This window comes from Jaculus jaculus, chromosome 9, assembly GCF_020740685.1.
Source record: "Jaculus jaculus isolate mJacJac1 chromosome 9, mJacJac1.mat.Y.cur, whole genome shotgun sequence".
NCBI lineage: Eukaryota > Metazoa > Chordata > Mammalia > Rodentia > Dipodidae > Jaculus > Jaculus jaculus.
In genome coordinates, this window is record NC_059110.1 from 89,668,549 (window position 1) to 89,683,785 (window position 15,237).

Sequence of the window (15,237 nt, forward strand, 5' to 3'; positions counted from 1 at the left end):
TGGGTTTTTTTTACCCAGACATCAGTAGATGTTACATTAAACTACAAGATGAATTTCAGACTGGAAGTCTGTGCTTGGTTTCCCTCTTGGTGCTGTAGAAGTGGTCTACCTCTTTTCCTGTCACCCATGGAGAGGACTAGGTGACATTTTCCACACTCCTAGAAGTCAAAGGTCGCAGCTGTGGAGACGCCGGTGCCTCTCATAGCTGCCTTACCACCTCCCTGCCCTGTGAGCGCCCAGGCAGTAATGGCTGAAATGGCCTCTTGGCAACAGACTCCCACAGTCCCCACAGGCTTGTAGGGAGCTGCTGTAGGAATGGGGGCGTCTTCTGCTGTTCAGAGTAGACCCTGAGGGTAGGCCTTCTGGAAACCTGGGTCAGAGCTGAACTCAGAGGCAGGTTCACAGGCCACATGACAGTGATGAGAGATGAGTCCTGCCATTTGGAGCCCAGCAGTACCACAAAGAAACAAGTCTGGGGTTTAAGCCTGTGTGCGCACGTTTCGGGGCATAGTGATGGCATGCTGGGCAAGAGAGGTGTTTCTCACTTGATGGACACTGGCGCAGTTCTCTCTGTAAGCCCGTGAGACTGAGAAAGAGACAGAGCTCTGGGCAGGGCAGAGCACTCCTGGCCTGGAGCCAGGCACGCCTGCACCTTGGATCACATTCTGTCTTTGCCACTCACTGGAGTGAGCCTCTGGGTGTGTTTTTTCATTTGTAAAATGATCCAAGGGTTCATCTGGGGGTTTTGCATGGATGTTTTGTTTTTCAAGGTTTGGTCTCACTTTAGCCCAGGCTGATTTGGAACTCACTATGTAGCCTCTCTGCCTCCCAAGTGCTGGGATTAAAGGTGTGCGCCACCACGCCCGGCCCAAGGATCAAATCTTTTGAGAAAGAAGTGTTTAAGATTGTCTGTTGTCTCTTAATGTTCTCCTGCCAGGGACCCTTCCTTGCACCAACCCAGGCAGAAGCACTAAGATGTGTTTGGAGCGTCTCCAGTGCTCCTGCAGACCCCACGGCACAGAGCGCTCGGCAACAGCTGAGCGGACTGGGTTGTCATGTCGGGTATGCATGCTGTGCGCTGTACAGGGAGGCCTGCCAGAGGGCTCGGTGAGGACTGACATCTGTCCGAGACTTTTGCTTACCCAGGCTCCTTTATCTAATTAACACAAAGCCTCCATATAGACCAGCGCTGACTTGAGTTGGGAGGATTTGAATTTGAATCCTGACTGTGGGATTTACTTTGGGTGCTTGGGGAAATGACCTACCATCAAAGCTTCGGTCCTCATCTTCATGGTACGGGCATAATGCTATGCACTGGGCAGCTCTGATGTCTCTTTTGCTGCAGTTTTTGTTTTGTTTTTGTTTTTCGAGGTAGTGTCTCACTCTAGCTCAGGCTGACCTGGAATTCACTCTGTAGTCTCAGGGTGGCCTCGAACTCTCGGCGATCCTCCTACCTCTGCCTCCCGAGGGCTGGGATTAAAGGTGTGCGCCACCACGCCCGGCTCTTTTGCTGCAGTTTTTACTTGCCTCCCTGTAAGCTCCATGGTGCCCAAGACCTTGGTTACAGCTGTGCCAGGCATGGCTCTGGGCCCATCTGAAACATAGCAGGCTGCTTCTCCTGTGCTCCTGCTGAGCCAACTCCCCCTTGCCACAAGTGTGTGAGCGTGTGTGCTGGGCGTGCTGGTGCATGCGCACCTTCAGGGGCTAGGGGAGAGATGGGCAGTCTGACAGTGGGGTCCTGTTGGGAGCTCAGAAGATTTGCAGGATTCCCCAGCCCATGCCTGCATTTATACAAGTCCCCAGCCACTAAGCACAAGCAGAGCCGTGCTTTGAAGTGCATGCATGGAGTGGGTAAGGATAGGGAAGGGAATGGTCAGGAGGGGTTCATTTAGGATGGCTTGCTGGGGGAGGTGAGCTTGAAGCCTGACATTGAAAATGAGAGGCAGCGGGGTTTAGGAAGTGAGGAGGGGGCCTTGCTGGGGAGGCTCCCACTGCCTGGCCCCATCTGAACCCGATCTTAGCTGCCTTTAGCTGTCAGGGCTCATACCCCTGCTCCTAGCTCTGGCCCCGTTCACCTCGCCAGCCCTGGCTGGCTCCTGCCTCCAGGTCTCGTTCACTGACCCCTCCTGGCCTTGCACATCAGCAATCCCCGTGCCAGCAGCCACGGAGCAGCTGGGCCCTAGGGCTGGGGGAGCTGATCTCTAGGGCTTCTCGAGGAGGGGTCTAGAGTATGACTCTTAAGAGTGGCAAAGGCTTCTGGAAGCTAGAAGTCAGTAAGACCACCTCTGGCCAGGGAGTCAGGCTGACTGCTAGCTGAAGCAGCCAGAGCTCTGCAGGGAAACAGCGCAGGGCAGCCAGGGGCTGCTGAGGGCTGGATCTCACCACTAGTACCTGGCTATCTTCGGTTCCGAAGGCCACTCAGGTGTCATGGCTTCCACCACAGAGCTCTCGTTGGTCTTGGTTTTGGTTGCCTCCTGACACAGCCAGCTAATCAAGAACTCATCACATCTTCCCAAGCCAGTGTGTGTGAAGATGCTAAATCCTACTCGCCTTATGGCCCCCGCCTAGCCAGCACCTCCTCCACGAAGCCCTCGCTGACCACCTTGGGGGGGACTGGTGTCCCTAGTATGTGGTCTCATAGCAGCGGTCCCTCTGGACACACTCATTCCTCTGTCCCGAGCACCATTGTTCCGTCTGTGCCTGGTGACAACCCTGCTGCCTACAGGCTGTTTGCTTCGTTAATAGTGATAAGAGATGATGACTGAGTGGGTGGAAGGAATGTAGAGCGAATACAAATACAGATCTTGGCTTTGAACTTTGTAGGTCCTTGAAATGCTCTGTGCCTCAGTTTCCTACCTGGCAGAGAGGGGTGTGCATAGTCCTTATTGAGCACATAGATGAGTGGTGAGCTTCAGATGAGAATGCCAACACAGGTGAGGTGCGCAGGACAGTCCTGACAGAGGGAGCGTTGCTGCTTCTTTGTTTTTTTTCTTTTAGGTTTTTTTTGCCACAAAAAAATATATTTAAAAAATTTATAAGCAGAGAAGAGAGAGAGAGAATGAATGAATGAATGAATATGGGAGTGCCAGGGCCACTAGCCAATGCAAACAATTCCAGACACATGTGCCACCATGGGCATCTGGCTTACATGGGATCTGAGGAATCAAACCTGGGTTCTTAGGCTTTGCAGCCAAGTACCCTAAGCTGCTAAGCCATCTCTCCAGCCTGGGAGTGTTCTTTTGCAGAGCTGGAGAGGTGGCATAGCAGTTAAGGCGCTAAAAGCCTAAGGACCCAGGCTCTATTCCCCAGGACCCACCTAAGTCAGATGCACAAGGTGGCACATGTGTCTAGAGTTGATTTACAGTGGCTAGAGGCCCTAGTGGGCCCATGCGCTCTCTCTCTCTCTAATAAATAAATAAAATATTTAAAAAAAAAAAAAAGAACTCAAGCCTGGTGTGGTGGCGCACACCTTTAATCCCAGCACTCGGGAGGCAGTAGTAGGAGTTTGAGGCCACTCTGAGACTACATAGTGAATTCCAGGTCAGCCTGGGCTAGAGGAAGAACCCTGCCTCAGAAAACCAGAAAAAAAAATAAAGAACTCACGAGAAGAAAAGGAAATGTGGGACTAGGTCTGCTCTAAGTACCGAGTTGAGTGGGATGTGATACGGGTCTCCCCCAGGTCCAATCTCTGACCTCCTCCCACCCCATTTTCTGCACAGATGAGCAACAAGCGGTCCAACAGCTTCCGCCAGGCCATCCTGCAGGGCAACCGCCGGCTGAGCAGCAAGGCCTTGCTGGAGGAGAAAGGGCTGAGTCTCTCGCAGCGGCTGATCCGCCACGTGGCCTACGAGACCCTGCCCCGGGAGATTGACCGCAAGTGGTACTATGACAGCTACACCTGCTGCCCACCGCCCTGGTTCATGATCACGGTCACCCTGCTGGAGGCAAGGACCAGGATGGGGCAGTGGCTGTGCAGTCGCGGTGGGAGGTGGGGGAAGGGGGTCTGTGATCAAGAGAAGCCAGGCGCAGGCTCTTCCCTGAAAGGGGTTGGTTGAGAGCAGCTATCAATGCAGGGCAAGGAGATGCAAGTGTTGTTACAATCTGGGCTGCAAAAACAGATTCCCAAGGTGGATTTTAAAAATTTTAGTTGTGTTGTATATGTGTGTGGGGGGGGTATGCATGGGACAGCATGTGTGTGGGGATTAGAGCAGGACTTTGAGGTACCTGTGTTCCACCTCCCTCCTTTGAGACTACGTCTCTTGCTGCTGCAAAACAACACCAGACTGCTAATCGGTGAGCCTCAGGTTCTCCTGGCTCTTCCTCCCATTATCACAGGTCTCGGGGTCACATATACAAATACCACATTGCATTCAGGTGCTGGGGAAGTGAAGTCTGGGCTTTGCGAGCAAGTGCCTCTAAGTGCTGAGCCATCTCCCCACCTTAAGTTGGTTGGCTTTTGGGAGAGAGTTTCACTATGTAACCCAGGGTGGCCTCAAACTCCCTAGCCTCAGCCTCCGGATGTGCTGGAATTGAAGGTGTGAGTCACTGTGCAGAAGCAGAGATAATTACTTCAAGCACTTTTTAATTCAAACGATTTTTGCTTCAGCAAAGTCCCCACATAGCCACACCCACCAAAAAAAGCCACAGAAACAGTGTGTTAAGTTTACTAATTGGAGGATTTAGCCAGACAAACTCAGCAAAGCCAATTTACTTTCGTTCTTCCCCAGGAAGTGCCAGACATCGATTCCCTGGACTTCACGTCCCACCAGAACCCCCACCCACTCCCACTTTAGAGAGAGAGTGTGGCTGTGGGGGCTTTTTATTTTTTATTTTTTGAGAACAAAAACAGCACACACTTATCTCTAGGAGAGCGTGTTGTGTTTATGAACAAGTAAATATAGGCTTCACAGTGTTAAGGAACATTCTCTCCCTAGGGAATCAACCATATTTATTGTCATGCAAAAAGAGTCCCCTATGTGGACAACAGACTCCCAAGGTACTTGGGGGTGTCACACTTTTTTTTCTGTGTCACACCCATATAATGGAACTCAATTTTCTTGGTTGTTCAACCCAGGAACCCATGTAGCCCACTCACGAGCCCCCTTCCTAAAGGTATGTATGGCTTCCCTTAAGCGTTTCCCAGTCTTCTGCCATTCTCTTCCAAAGCCAGGCACCTAATTACCGCCTTTGCATATGTTCTTGTAATGGCTCTGCTTCATCAACTGGCAAGATCCTTAGGCTTTCACCAAGTCAGAAATGCCTGGTCTGGCCAGGTGTGGTAGCCCACACCTGTGATCCCAGCTCTCCAGAGGCCAAGACAGTGAGTTGAGATCAGCCTGGGCTACAAAATGAGACCCTGCCTAAAACAAAACCAAAACCAAAGCCAAAACAAAACAAACAAAATAAAAAACAAAAACAAGCTCTCTGGGGCTGGAGAGATGGGGCTTAGTGATTGAGGCACTTGCTTGTGAAGCCTAAGGACCCAGGCTCAATTCCTCAGTACCCACATAAAGCCAAATGCACAAGGTGATACATGCATCTGGAGTTCAGTTGTAGTGACTAGAGGCCTTGGTATGCCTATTCTGTCTCTCTCTGACCCCCTCCAATAAATTATATACACACACACACACATACATATATATATACATATACATATATATGTATGTGTGTGTATGTATGTATGTGTATATATATATGTATATGTGTGTATGTGTATGTATATGTGTGTGTATGTGTGTGTGTGTGTGTATATATATATATATATATATATGTATGTATGTATGTATATATGTATATACTTAAGCTCTCTGAGCTGTTTTGTTGGCCAGAGATTCTCTGTTGTTATGGCTTCTTCCAAGTGCATACTGAAGTCGTGATTTTTCTGAGATATTCTTAGATGCGTTCTTCAAGTTCAGTACTGTTGGTCTATTTATTGACTTCTATTTGAGGACCAATAATCATGATATGCCTTGGATGCTGAATTTGTTGCCAGGCCACCCAAACAGCACTCCATAGAGGAGCACCTTTTGGTGTTTTTTTTTTTTTTTGTTTGTTTGTTTCATATTGCAGTGCTGGGGATTGAACCTAGGGCCTCACGCCTGCTAGGCAAGCATGCTACCCCTGGGCTACATCCCCAGCCCTAAGAGCAGCTTCTTGGAGAGTGCAGAATCACCGTGGCCTTAGTCTATGGCTTATTCTAGACAGGCCAGTCTGGCACATATAGCTTTCTTCACTGAGCATGAGCTGTGCACCAGGCAGGCTCTGTGGCAAACTTTACCATTGTTATTGTTGCTGTTTGTCTGTTACATTGAGAAAGCGTCTGTGTAGACCACAGCTGCCCTCAACCTCATACTCCTGCCTGTGCCTACCAGGGGGCGCTGGGACCACCACCACACCCAGCTACTTCATTACTCTTTTTTTTTTTTGAGGTAGGGTCTCACTCTAGCTCAGGCTGACCTGGAATTCACTATGGAGTCTCAGGGTAGCCTCGAACTCACGGCATTCCTCCTACCTCTAATTAAGAGCACAGGGTCACAGTGATGTGTTTCATCAAGGGTTCCAGGGAGCTTGGCATGGTTGCACATGCCTTTAATCCCATCACTTGGGAGGCTGAGGTAGGAGGATCACCTGAGTTTGAGGCCATTCTGAGACTACAGAGTGAATTCTAGGTTAGCCTAGGCTAGCACGAGACCCTTCTTTGAAAACAGAGAGTTCCCGGGCCTAGAGAGATGCTCAGAAGTTTAGGTGCTTGCTTGCAAAGCCTGATGGCCTGAGTTCAATTCCCTAGTACCCACATAAGCCAGATGCACAAAGTGGTGCATGTGTCTGAAGTTTGTTTGCAGCAGCAAGAAGCCCTGCTGTGCCCATTCTCTCTCCCTGTTGTCTCTCTCCCACCTCTCTCTTGAGCTCCAAAATTAACCAAAATAAACACCCTGGGCTGGAGAGATGGCTTAGCAGTTGCCTGCAAAGTCTCAGGACCTAGGTTCGATTCCCCAGTACCCACATATAGCCAGATACACAAGGTGGCTAGAGGCCCTGACTTGTCCACTCTCTCCATATATATCTGCCTCTCTCTCTCTAATAAATATAATATTTAAAAACTAAACACCCTTTTAGGATGGAAGGAAATGTGCCTTAGTTGTCTGCAGAGTCAACTTATATGAAATGTAGGTAAAGACCTGGGAAATATGGAACCTTTGTGTGCTGATTGATGGTAGCAGTGGAAAATGGTGAAACCATTCATTTCTGCATTCATTTCTTCAAAAAGTTTAATTTATCCAGGCATGGTGGTGGATGCTTTTAATCCCAGCACTGGGGAGGCAGAGGCAGGAGGATCACCATGAGTTTAAGGTGACCCTAAGACTACATAGTGAATTCCAGGTCAGTCTGGGCTAGAGCTGAGACCCTACCTTGAAAAAAAAAAAAAAACTTAAAGGTTATGATCTCATCTACCAGTTCCTCTTCAGAGTTGAAAGCAGTTAAACAAGATACTAAGGACTGGGACATGGCCCAGTGGTTAAAGGTACTTGCTTGCAAAGTCTGCGGGCTAAGATTCAATTCCTTAGTATCCATGTAAGCTAGATGCAGAGTGGCATACACATCTGTGATCCCAGCACCTTAGACAATGGGAGGCAGAGCCAGGAGAATTGGAAGCTCTTGGGCCAGCTTGTCTGAGTTTACAGTCAAGCAGTTGATTTGCAGTGGCTAGAAAACCTATCTCAAAGAAGATGGAGCACAGACATCTCGAAGTTGCACTCTAATTTCCACGTGTGCCATGGCATGTGCACCCATGTCCACACATACAATAAATTTGTTTTGTTGTCTTATCTTCCTCTAGCCCAGGCTGACCTGGAATCCACTATGTAGTCTCAGGGTGGCCTCAAACTCACAGTGATCCTCCTACTTCTGTTTCCCAAGTGCTGGGATTAAAGGCGTGCGCCACCACGACTGGTACATATAGTAAATAGATAATGAATACTTATGCTCATAGTGCCATTATTTGCAAAAAGTGGAAGAATCTAAGTATCCACTGACACATGAATGCATAAACAAAATCCAACAGACACACATGCTGGAATATTACTCTGTCTTCACAAGGAAGGAAACTCGCCCAGGCATGGTAGTGCAGGCCTCTGACCTCAGCACTCTGGGTGCCAGGGCAGGAGGATCATGAGCCCGGTGGCCTGCATAACAAGCTTCAGGCCAACCCAAGCTACTCAGGGAGACCTTACATTATAACCCTTCCCCAAGAAAGAAGGAAGGAGGGGCTGAGGAGATGGCTCAGCAGTTAAAGGTGCTTACCTACAAAGCCTGTGCGTGCAGGTTCTGTTCTCTAGTACCGATGTAAAGCCAGACACAAAAAGTGGTACATCTGACATTCTTTTGCAGTGGCAAGAGGCCTTGGCACACACATATACATAAATAAAAATACTAAGATAAAAAGAAGGGAAGAAATTCTGACCCATGTGACAACGTGGGTCTACCCTAAGAACATACTAAGCGAAATAGGCCAGTGACAGAGAAAGGAATGCTGTGTGACCTCAGCTCTATGGAGCCCTAGCGTAGGTGACACATGTAAGCAGAAAGTAGAAGGTAATGGTTGTCAAGTATGTGGGTTTTTTTTGGGGGGGGCAATGAGAGTGTTCATGGGTATGCTTCAGTTTTGCTGATGAATTCTGTGGATGGATAATAGTGATGGTAGCATGATGTGGATATATTGAATAGCATTAAGCTCTATGCTGAAAACTGGGCAAGATGGTAGGCTTTATTCTACAACAGTGTTTCTGTTTGAAGTCAGCCTGTGTGGAATGAGTGCATTATGACTAGAATAAAGGTTTAAAATTCTCCAAACCCACCAAGGAAATGTAGTCAGTGAGTAAGATCAAGTAACCATGTAACACACGCAAATCAAATAGAAGTGAGGCAAGGAATTATTTTCACTAAGTGGGCACTGGCTACGGGCACTTTCAGGACAGGATGGCAGCTTCCTGTAGGGTCCCCTATACTCATAAGCATGGGGAGGGGCTTCTGGGCAATCTTGTGCCTAGTAACAGACTTCTTCCCCATGCTATGCTTCATCCAGGTTGCCTTTTTCCTCTATAATGGGGTGTCGCTGGATCAGTTTGTGCTGCAAGTGACCCATCCTCACTACCTGAAGAACTCCCTAGTTTACCACCCCCAACTCCGAGCACAGGCCTGGCGCTACCTGACCTACATCTTCATGCATGCGGGGTGAGTATCTGTCTTTCCCTACTGTGAATCCATGTGGAAAAATATGTGGTCCAGATCAGCTGGATTCAAATGTATAGACACATATTTACATATGCATACATTTTAATTAAATTTTTTTGGTTTTGTTTTCTTGAGATGGGGTCTTGCACTACCCTAGGCTGACCTGGGCTTCACTATGTAGTCTCAGGGTAGCCTCAAACTCACGGTAATCCTCCTACCTCTGCCTCCCAAATGCTGGCATTAAAGGTGTTTGCCACCATGCCCAGCTTAATTAACGTTTTTGCAATGTCAAAGATTAAACCCAGAGCCTTAAAAAATTTATTTATTTACTTATTTGAGAGAGAGAGATAAAGGCAGATATACATAGAGAGAATGTGTGTGCCAGGGTCTCTAGCCACTGCAAATGAACTCCAGATGCATGTGCCATCTAGTGTATCTGGCTCTACATGAGTCCTGGGGAATTGAACCTGGGTTCTTAAGTTTCACAGGCAAGTGCCTTAATTGCTGCACCATTCTTCCAGCTTCCCAGAGCCTTTTAAATGCTAGGCAAGTGTTCTATGACTAAACTATACCTTGGACCCTGGAATTGAGTTTTTAGTTTGTTTTCATCAGCTTGGATGCAGGATTTAAAAGAGCTACTTAAAACTCATTTAATACTATAACTTAGATACTGGTCAGTTATTGAGCTTGTGGGAAAGGACAAATAAGTAGAAAAATGCTAAAATCTAGCAGTGGAAGCAGCACACACATACACAGTTCTGTTTATTGCTAAAAGTAGTTGCTATTCTGTACTTCTACTGGCCAAAGCAAAAAGTGACCATCTGGGGCTGGAGAGATGGCTTAGTGGTTAAGGCGTTTGCCTGCAAAGCCAAAGGAACTCAGTTTGATTCCCCAGGACCCACATTAGCTAGATGCACAAGGGGCGCACACGTCTGGAGTTTGTTTGCAGTGGCTGGAGGAACTGGCATGCCCATTCTCTCTCTCTCCCTCTCTCAAATAAATAAAATTAAAAATTAAAAAAAAATTTTAAGTGATCATCCAAAAGGCAGTGTGTGTGACCACCTCATAAATGACATAAAGGACTAATTTATTAGAGCTACGTTCTGCCCAGGGTGGTCTCTGTATGTCGTGAGGTCTGAGGAATCCTTGGAATAACTATACCTTCTTTTTGCAGAGCTCTGTGACCTCTTTTGGGGCCAGAGTGTAGTTAGTTCACCCTGGTGTCTCCTGTTGCAGGCTGAGGCCCTGTCTGCTGTCCAGGTGGCTACCAGGTCCAAATCCCTTGGGGACTTGGCCTTAGGGCTTAATACACAGGAGTAGCCCTGAGTTGAAACAACAGAGACCCCGGGCACAAGCTGGATGGTGTCTCTTCCAGCCCCTCCTGAGAAATGAGGGAAAATCTCTACTTGGGGGAAAATACCCTGGGGTCACCTGACCTATGGTAGAAACGGGAAAGGGGATCACTCTGGCCCTCAGGGCGCTGACATTCTGCGCCTCAGCAGAAAGACCCACATGGAGAATGAGGGCTGTGGTGAGCCCCCTTCCTGCCATGCACCCGGCAGGCACGAGGGCCCATCACTAGCCACCGCCTGTGGAGGGAGTGGGAGGCGAGGGTGAGGAGACGCGTCAGCATTTGCTGGCAAACATCACAGTGAGTCACTGAAACAGGCTGTGGGCCATGCCTGGCTTATCCCAGACTCTTTTTTTTTTTAATTATTTTTTTTATTGACAACTTCCATAATTATAGACAGTAAACCATGATATTCCCTCCTCCCTCGGTTTCTCCTTCATATCTCCACTCTCTGTCTTATCCCCTCCCCTTCTCAATTAGTCTGTCTTTTTTTCTTTTTTAGTTTTGGTTTTTCAAGGTAGGGTCTCACTGTCTAGCCCAGGCTGACCTGGAATTCACTATGTAGTCTCAAAGTGGCCTCAAACTCATAGTGATCCATCTACCTATGCCTCCCAAGTGCAGGGATTAAAGGCATGCGCCACCACACCTGGGTCTGTCTTTTTTTTTTTAATTTATTTTATTTATTTATTAGAAACAGAGAGAGAAAGAATGGGCATGCCAGGATCTCTTGCCACTGCAAATGAGCTCCAGATGCATGTGCCACCATGTGCGTCTGGCTTATATGGGACCTGGAGAATCAAACCTGGGCCCTTAGGCTTCACAGGCAAGCGCCCTAACCACCTAGCCGTCTCTTCAGCCCCTGTCTTTTATTAGAATGTCATCATCTTGTCCTCCTATTATGAGAGTTTTGTGTAGGTAGGACCAGGCACTGCTCCCCCAAGCTTTGATTCCACATAGCTAAGGAACAGCGAGAAGAGGCAGGTCAGGCTTCAGTGTTTGTTCTCAGGAGTCACAATCCAGAGGCAGCAGGTATTGCAGGTTCCTGAGCACCCACAGCTGTACACGGGCTAGGGCTTCAGGCCAGTCTGCCAGGACTGCCCTCAGGACTTCCTTGATCCTGCACAGTGAGGAATGAGAAAGGTCATTTCCTGCAAAACCTTGCCCCACCTCTACCACTTAGTGCCCAGAGCAGCAGCCGGCAGGGTGCTGGTGCCCTCAGCTGCGACCCCTGGATGACCTTGGGCCTTGTTCCTGTGATTCCTCAGCTACACAGCAAGTTTGATGCCAGAGTGGGTTACATGAGACCCTGTCTCCAGAAAAGAAAAAACTAATTTTCTTTAGTTAGCATAAAAAGTAATAGGTTTCATTACGATTTGGGGGGTGGCTGTTTTTGAGGCAATGTCTCACTCTAATCCAGCCTGACCTGGAATTCACTATGGGTGGCCTCGAATTCACCGTGATCCTCCTACCTCTGCCTCCCGAGTGCTGGGATTAAAGGCGTGCGTCATCACGCCTGGCTTCATTACGACATTTTTTACTGGTACATCATTGTACTCTGTTCCTCTTTACTCTCCAACTTCCCTTTCTTCTTTCTCCTTCCTGTTGGTGTCCTTTCTGCCCCCAAATATTCCCTCTGCTTTCATAACATTATATAAACTGAAATCTAGTTTCTGCATATGAGAGAAAATATCCAATGTTTATCTTCTTTCTCCCCATTAGCTTTTCTTGTTTTACCCTCCTCTCTCTATTAAGTCCCTTCTTCCCCCTCATAGTTCCCTCTATACTTTCATGTCCTATATATATATTTTTTTTCTTTTGTAAGATCTTTATTCAGGCCGGGCGTGATGACACATGCCTTTAATCCTAGCACTCGGGAGGCAGAGGTAGGAGGATCACCATGAATTCAAGGCCACCCTGAGGCTACATAGTGAATTCCAGGTCAGCCTGGGCTACAGTGAAACCCTACCTCAAAAAACAAACAAGCTGGGCTGGAGAGATGGCTTAGCAGTTAAGCGCTTGCCTATGAAGCCTAAGGACCCCGGTTCCAGGCTCGGTTCCCCAGGTCCCATGTTAGCCAGATGCACAAGGGGGCGCACGCATCTGGAGTTCGTTTGCAGTGGCTGGAAGCCCTGGCGCGCCCATCCTCTCTCTCTCCCTCTATCTGTCTTTCTACCTGTGTCTGTCACTCTCAAATAAATAAATAAAAAATGAACAAAAAAGTATTAAAAAAAAAAAAAAACAAGCTGGGTGTGGTGGCGCATGCCTTTAATCCCTGTACTCGGGGAGGCAGAGGTAGGAGGATTGCCATGAGTTCAAGGCCACCCTGAGATGACAGAGTTAATTCCAGGTCAGCCTGGACCAGAGTGAGACCCTACCTTGAAAAACAAAAAAAAGAAACAAACAAAAAGCCCTCTGTATTTGGGCTGGAGAAATACATGTAGTGTCAGGCACTATGAGATCATGGATATCCAGGCCATTTTGTGTCTGGAGGAGTATGTTGTAAGGAGTCCTATCCTTCCTTTGGCTCTTACATTCTTTCCACCTCCTCTTCTGCAATGGACCCTGAGCCTTGGAAGGTGTGATAGAGATATTTCAGTGCTGAGCACTCCTCTGTCACTTCTTTCCAGCACCATGATGCCTTCTAAGTCATCCCAAGGTCACTACCATCTGAAAAGAGAAGCTTCTCTAACCAAAACTGAAAGTAGCATTAATATATGCGTATGAACATTAAGAGAAATGCTTACTGGGCAGTTTGGTGAGCATAGTATATACATTTAGCCAGACAGCAGCAGATGTTACACCCCTAGGGCTCATGACTACCCTTGTTGTAGGTTTTCAGTATCAGGGATGTATTCCCTTCCATGGAGTGGGCCTCCAGTCCAATTAGAGGGCAGGTGGTTTCCCCCATAACAGACGTGCCACTATTGCACCTGTTGGCTCATTTGGCCTGTTTGGCCAAATGTAAGGCTTATAGTGTCCACTGTTGAGTATCTTCACTGGTGATTTCTCTCTCTCCCATTGAGCTGCATGTAGTGTGGCTTTTTCCAGCTTTCTGTTAGCTGGTCTACATGGAGGAGGTTTTCAGCTGAGTTCCAGCAGCATTTCTCAGTGGCCTTGCAGCCCAAGTATGTGGAGTCTTCAGCAATAGGGTCTTACCATCTCTTCCTGTTGGGAAACCAAGGGCCTCGGCAATGGCCTGTAATGTTTTGGGGGCATCAGGGACCTCCCTGGCTAACAACTCACTGGAGGTATCCCATCCCTGGCACTGAAAATTTTCTAGTAACAATCTATGGCTCCTGTGTGTTCCATTGTCCAAAAAAGTAGGTTTCCATATGATTTATTTATATACTTTTAGACTTTGATTAGCCTCCCTCCAACTTTCCTTTACTTAATATCTTCCCTAACCTCACTTAGGCCTTTTCATCCCCATTAATCTATTCTTCTACTTACATATACACAAATTTTTAAAAAAATCTGTATTCTGTATTAATTAACCCACAGCCAGAGAGCTGTGCATGTTCTATAGGCTCAATTTAAATGAGATAATGGATGTTAAAGTGCTTTGTAAACTTGAAAGCCTCACATTGATTGAGTAATAGTAACATTAGGATCTTTTCTAACAATGATAAACTTGGCTCAACATCCCACATTTGGTGACAAGATCTGGCCTCAGATGGCAAGTAGTATACAAAGGAAGAGCATCACAGGAGAACAAAGTGTGGGGTCCCTCTCCCAGCCCTCGGAGGTTTGGAGTAGAAAGGTTCTACTTCTCACACCATGAAGGAGAACCTTCCCCTAGGAAACTCTTAGGGAACACAAAGTTGCTGTTGTAAGAGAGCCTTCTTTTGGTTTTTAGAGATAGGGTCTCGCTGTAGCCCAGGCTGACCTAGAATTCGCTATGTAGTCTCAGACTGGCCTCAAACTCACTGACATTCTCCTACCTCTGCTTCCCAAAAGAGTCCTGGGATTAAAGGCGTGCATCGTCATACCCTCTGTAAGAGGTCTCTTGAATACCTCAGTTGCTTTGAGAACATCTTTGTTTTCAGTATCAATAGCCCTTACAGGTAGAGTGGAGAAAGTGAGTGAGTGTGGAGCCTGGTGAATGGAGCCAGTTAGACATCTGGGTGCTGTGACTTTCAGCCAGTCACTGCTGCTCTCAGGGCCTTGGTCCCTTAACCCCAGGAACTGCTAGATCCTGGCCATGTTTAGTCCCCATCATAGCTACAGGTGAGACCCGAAGGTCCAGGATGCATGTTCCCACCCCGGCTGTAAAGAACGCTCTTTTCATGATGGTCTGTTCACATGGTCTTTCCTCTTCCCAGACCATGAGCTGCTCAAAGGTACTGATAACCCTGTTCCCTCCCGGCTTTATCGCATGTTGGCACCCAGTTTAAATGAGTTAATGAGTGTGGTCTGTCACAGGGTAGAACACCTGGGACTCAATGTGGTGCTGCAGCTGCTGGTGGGGGTGCCTCTGGAGATGGTGCATGGAGCCACCCGCATTGGGCTTGTCTACGTGGCCGGCGTTGTGGCAGGTAGGCGGGTGGGCCCCGTGTCCAAGGGGTAAGCCTTCTCAGAGTCATCACAGGAAAACCACATGGGTGGGGACAAGCCCAGGCTTCCTGGGCACACGCAGGTCTTCATGTCCGAGCTTC

The 15,237-nt window shown here is 47.9% G+C and overlaps 1 protein-coding gene across 2 annotated transcripts in view; it reads left to right on the top strand.

Moving 5' to 3' along the window:
* The window catches only part of Rhbdl3 (rhomboid like 3), a 68,970-nt gene that overhangs the window by 22,739 nt on the left and 30,994 nt on the right, over positions 1–15,237 (top strand). For both annotated transcript variants that reach the window (XM_004664584.2, XM_004664585.2), the window contains 3 exons: positions 3,720–3,944; positions 9,083–9,231; positions 15,005–15,117. In XM_004664584.2, coding sequence (XP_004664641.1) covers positions 3,720–3,944; positions 9,083–9,231; positions 15,005–15,117 — 487 coding nt within the window. The remainder of the gene's footprint in view (positions 1–3,719; positions 3,945–9,082; positions 9,232–15,004; positions 15,118–15,237) is intronic.